The 4,874-nt window shown below is 38.6% G+C and overlaps 1 protein-coding gene across 4 annotated transcripts; it reads left to right on the top strand.

Moving 5' to 3' along the window:
• The first annotated feature begins 247 nt into the window (after positions 1-247).
• On the top strand, positions 248-4,068 carry LOC111465509 (serine/threonine protein phosphatase 2A 57 kDa regulatory subunit B' kappa isoform-like). Of its 4 annotated transcripts, XM_023109917.1 has the most exons (4): positions 248-356; positions 467-536; positions 1,517-2,809; positions 3,391-3,768. In XM_023109917.1, exons 3-4 carry the CDS (start codon positions 1,658-1,660, stop codon positions 3,745-3,747), a joined length of 1,509 nt encoding a protein of 502 aa, XP_022965685.1. In that variant the 5' UTR covers positions 248-356; positions 467-536; positions 1,517-1,657; the 3' UTR covers positions 3,748-3,768. The 4 variants fall into 4 exon arrangements, with proteins under 4 accessions (XP_022965685.1, XP_022965683.1, XP_022965684.1 ...); XM_023109915.1 differs by having other exon boundaries at positions 252-536; positions 3,391-4,068; XM_023109916.1 differs by lacking the exon at positions 467-536 and having other exon boundaries at positions 254-396.
• The last annotated feature ends 806 nt before the right edge of the window (positions 4,069-4,874 follow it).

The following is a 4,874-nucleotide window of genomic DNA, read 5'->3' as shown; positions in this document are numbered from 1 at the left end:
TTTCTCATTTAATACCATTTCTTTTTCTTGTCTTTTCTTTTTTATTAAATTCATTTTTAATTTTAAAATTTAAAATTTCCTCATTATAATAAGAATTTTATGTATACAAAATTTAAAATTCACTAAATTAATATTTAATTTATTTTATTTTTAAATTTTTAATTTCTGGTGGTGATGACCGGCGAACTGGTACCTGCAATTTATTTTATTTTATTTTATTTTAATTTATTTTAATTGTTTTTGGAGGACAGAAAATGCCATACAAGTTATTCTCTTGATTCGAGGAGCTCTGTTTGAGAGACCATTTTCATGGAGGTTCATTTCCGAGTTGAAAAGGGAGAGATCAGATTCAGATCGTAACCTATCGTTACAAGTTTCTTCTGGATTCATGTTTATGTCTGACTCTGATCTTCTCTACAACTGTTCAGTTTCTTACTCATTACCATGTGCTCTTCTTTTCTTCTAGGTTTTTGAAGTTCGACTTCTTCTTCTTCTTCTTCTTCTTCTTCTTCTTCCTTCTTGCATTCCTGTTCCAGGTCTTTCTCTTTCTTTTTCTCTTTGAATTTGTTCTCTACTTTGATTGCTGAACTTCTTTTCAATGTGGAGTTGCTTGCTGTTTGTAATTGGAAGGTTGTTTCTCACTTGTTTATGAAGACGATCGTTGATGTTGTTTGCTACTTGTTTGTGAAGATGATAGCTGATGTTGTTTGTTTTTGTGGTTGTAATGTGCTTCGGTTTTGTTTTTCAGCTTCGAATTTTCCATGGTTGCCAGTTTTCTTTCGCTAGATCTGTGGTTCGGTCCGCCGTTTTGATCGCGATTTTGTGGTTTTGGACTTGTTTTGTGGCTTTGAATCTGGATTTCCCGCCGCCGTTTGCTTGAACTTGATGAAAAGAAGCGTTTCTTTTTCTTCTTTTTTTCTCCTTTTCCCCCTCTTGTTCTTGATGGTTCAGGGTTGAGTTTTGGGGCAAATGTCTCTTGATTTCAACTTTGGAAAGGGCTTCTGTTGTGTCTGGAGACTTGTTTGTTTGCTTTTTGGTGAATTCGAACGGAAGTTTCTTTTTCAATTCATGAATCTGCTCGTCCCAGAAGCTTTAGTAACTGAGCTTCTTCAGCTTATAAGGAATTTGTTTTCAGAGATATTTTTCTATGCCACAAGGATTTTCGATGGAAGTTTTTGTACAGAATGCCATTGGCGCGTGAATTTATTCCCTTTCCTTCTTTTCCTCTTTCTTGTCAACTCTTTCCTTTTCTTTCTTCTTTCACCTTTTTCCACTTCGTTCCTGATAGCTTTCTCTGATGATTCAAATCGTACTGTAATTTGTTTTTTCATTTTTCATAGCTAAGGTTTCAAAGTTATCTGGGGATTCTCTTGTCTCATTTTGATTACGGTGTTTGCAATTTTAAGCTTCCATTAGTTGATGCCGGGTTTCTAATTATGATCTCAAGAATTCTATATGAATTCCTTGAATCCAGCATGCTGAATAGTCTTTTCTAAAGATGAATTTATGACTGCAGATACACCATAGAGTTTGCTGATGAGGAGTTTCAGATGTATCATGAAAGCTAGGAAAGATTTTTAGAGAAAAACCATGTTCTGAAATTATCCAGCCACCTTGATTCAACGTATTTGTGTTCCTGATCGTGAAGCATCTCACCATGCTTAAGCAAATTCTGAGCAAACTTCCTCGGAAGTTGCAGAAGTCGGAATCGACGGATGCTGCAACGAATGATTCTGGCAACAACACTTCTCGTCTGGGACATGTATTCCAGTGTACAAATGTAGGGAGTGCCTTCTCAAGTAAATTAAATGTAGTCAAACGTGTTTCTTCAGCAGTTTTCCCTGCAAGTATTGCAGCAGGAGCAGAAGCAGTAGATCCCCACCTGTCATTCAAAGACGTTCAAAATCCACAAAAGCAGAACCTGTTTATTAGTAAATTGAACTACTGCTGTGAGGTTTTTGATTTGAACGATATGGAGAAGCAAGATCTTAAGCGTCAGATGTTGATAGACGTCGTTGATTTTGTTACCTCTGGATCTGCAAAGTTCACTGAGACAGCTATTTCAGCAGTGTGTAAGTTGTGTGTTGCTAATCTTTTTCGTATTTTCCCTCCGAAATCTCGCTCAACTTCGACCGGTGGAGAAACTGAGGATGATGAACCAATATTTGATCCGGCTTGGTCGCTTTTGCAAAATGTATATGATCTACTACTTCATTTTGTCAGCAGCAACTCATTAGATGCAAAGGTGGCCAAAAAATATCTTGATCATGCTTTCATTCTGAGATTGCTCGACCTCTTTGATTCAGATGATCCTAGAGAAAGAGATTGCTTGAAAACAATCCTTCATCGTGTCTATGGGAAATTCATGATACACAGGCCTTTCATTAGGAAAGGTATTAGCAATGTCATGTACTGTTTCGTTTTCGAGACCGAGCGACATAATGGAATTGCAGAACTCTTGGAGATTTTCGGTAGTGTGATTACCGGGTTCGCGTTGCCATTGAAGGAGGAACACAAGACATTTTTATGGAGGGTATTAATTCCTCTTCACAGACCAAAATCAGTCGGAATTTATCATCAACAATTAACATATTGTATTGTACAGTTTATAGATAAGGATCCCAAGTTGGCCAGTACAGTTATAAAGGGACTTTTAAGATATTGGCCTTTAACAAATAGCCAGAAAGAGCTGATGTTCTTAAGTGAAATAGAAGAGATTCTGGAAATGATCACCATGGTTGAGTTTCAGAAGATCATGGTTCCTCTCTTTCGGCGACTCGGATATTGCCTGAATAGCTCTCATTACCAGGTATATTTACTGATTTGTTTCCAAGGGTCTGTTTCACATTGCTGTTTTCTTCTTTTCACTGTATTTCACTAGATTTTGCTTGCTGTTAGGCTTAATTGAGATCCCACGTCGGTTGGAGAGGAAAACGAAGCATTCCTTATGAGGGTGTGAAAACCTCTCCCTAACAGACGTGTTTTAAAACCTTGAGGGGAAGCCCGTAAGGAAAAATCCAAAAAGGACAATATCTGCCAGTAGTGGGCTTGGACGGTTACAAATGGTATCAGAGCCAGTCACTGGGCGGTGTGCTAGTAAGGACGCTAGCCCCCAAGGGGTGGATTGTAAGATCCCACGATGGTTGAAGAGGAAAACAAAGCATTGCTTATAAGGGCATGGAAACCTCTCCTTAGCCGACGCGTTTTAAAACCTTGAGGGGAAGCTTGGAAGAGAAAGCTCAAAGAGGACAATATCGGCTAGCGATGGGCTTGGGCTGTTACACTTAGATCCTAGATCTAGTCTATGTTGATTCGACATGACCGTGCATCTTGTCGAGCGTTTAGTTTAGTTCTGATAGGTACATTTGCTTATTTTTCCAATTCTTTTAGGTGGCAGAGAAAGCTCACTTGCTTTGGAACAACGAACACATCATCAATCTTATTGCACAAAACCGTCAAACAATCATTCCCATCATCATCCCAGCACTTGAACAGAATACACAAAAGCACTGGAACAATGCTATACTCAATCTAACTTCAAATGTGAAGAAGCTAGTCCATGACATGGATGAAGAACTTGTGCTTGCTTGCCAGCTTGACTTGAAGGAGGAACAGTCGAGGTCGATTGCAGCAGCCGAGAAAAGGAAATTGGCATGGGAGCAGCTCGAGAATGTTGCGACTCCACAACTCATATCTACTACCGTTTCGTTTCTGGTAGAACCAGCAACATGTGCAGTTACTGGCTAATCACTTGATCTCAACAAAACCACAGTAGTTCTACTTGCTGTACCCAGGATCAAGTTATTCGATTCAACCAAGTTATCGATTACACGAGATGCTGTGATAAACAAGCTATGGATGATCTGATCAGATCGTGCTGAAACTGTCTGTACAGGTGTGCTGGGTAAGCAGCCTCTTTGGTTGCCACACAAAAAAATCTGTATCCTTAATCAAACAGTGTGTTTCTTCACTGTTCTTCATATCTCATTAATGATGGGGATTTTGTGGTTTTGAGTTCCACTTGAAGCATTTTGAAGGCTTCAGCTTTGAGCTTGTTTGTTCTTCTGAAAATTATTCAATGTCTTATCTTCTCTTCTTAGCTACAATTCCGACGTCGAATCTCCAAGAAATAGGAATGGAGACAAGGAAGACTCTTGTGAGATTCCACAATGACGGGAGAGGAGAACAAAACATTCTTTATATGAATGTGGAAACCTCTCTAACATCGTTAGGTAACGGTGGGCTTGAGTCATTATAACTTACCTTCTACTTGCTTTTTTATCCTGAAAGCTAATTTTTTCTACATGGTATGTGCATTTTTCACATTTCCAAGCCATATGATTACATTAGGACAATCTCAAGCCTCATGAGATGAATGGATCTGTGATGTTATGTAATCAGAACCGTCCAATGAAAAATGAATGGCTGTGATTGTGAGAGAGTAGGGAAAGATGGGTGGTCCGTGCAACAGGGGGCAATTGAAGGGTAACAAAACCAGCCAAGTTCAGATCTCTGGCATTAGGGTGACAGTAAGTTTGGCTCTTTTTCCAAAGGACGATAGATTGTACAATAATTGTGTTCCTCTCGCCACCATTTCACCGACAATATCATTTTCCTCCCCCACCCACTCCCCCCCTTTTGGCTTCCCAACTTTTTTACCTCAATGTTCAAATTTTTGTGGGGGCGATTTGGTAGTATTTTCTACCAAATTTACTGCAAGTAAATATTATCCGTTTGGACCATATTGTCATAAGTCTTATGATTTTTAAAATGCATCTAATGGTAGACCTGAGTTCATATACTTTGTAACCGTGTTATCATTTTTTTTCTTCACATTTGAAGCAATTAACAATAATTTTTTTTTTTTTTTTTTT

The sequence above is a fragment of the Cucurbita maxima genome, unplaced genomic scaffold (genome assembly GCF_002738345.1).
Source record: "Cucurbita maxima cultivar Rimu unplaced genomic scaffold, Cmax_1.0 Cma_Scf00029, whole genome shotgun sequence".
Taxonomy (NCBI): domain Eukaryota; kingdom Viridiplantae; phylum Streptophyta; class Magnoliopsida; order Cucurbitales; family Cucurbitaceae; genus Cucurbita; species Cucurbita maxima.
The sequence above is the reverse complement of the archived record's forward strand: the minus strand, read 5'-3'. Positions and strand labels throughout refer to the sequence as shown.

What these genes read in the sequence shown, in the direction of transcription:
- LOC111465509 (XM_023109915.1), top strand. Translation starts at nt 1,658, where the DNA reads ATGCTTAAGCAAATTCTGAGCAAACTTCCTCGGAAGTTGCAGAAGTCG. An exon ending in TGAATAGCTCTCATTACCAG is followed by an intron (nt 2,810 to 3,390) that starts GTATATTTACTG and finishes CAATTCTTTTAG; the next exon opens with GTGGCAGAGAAAGCTCACTT.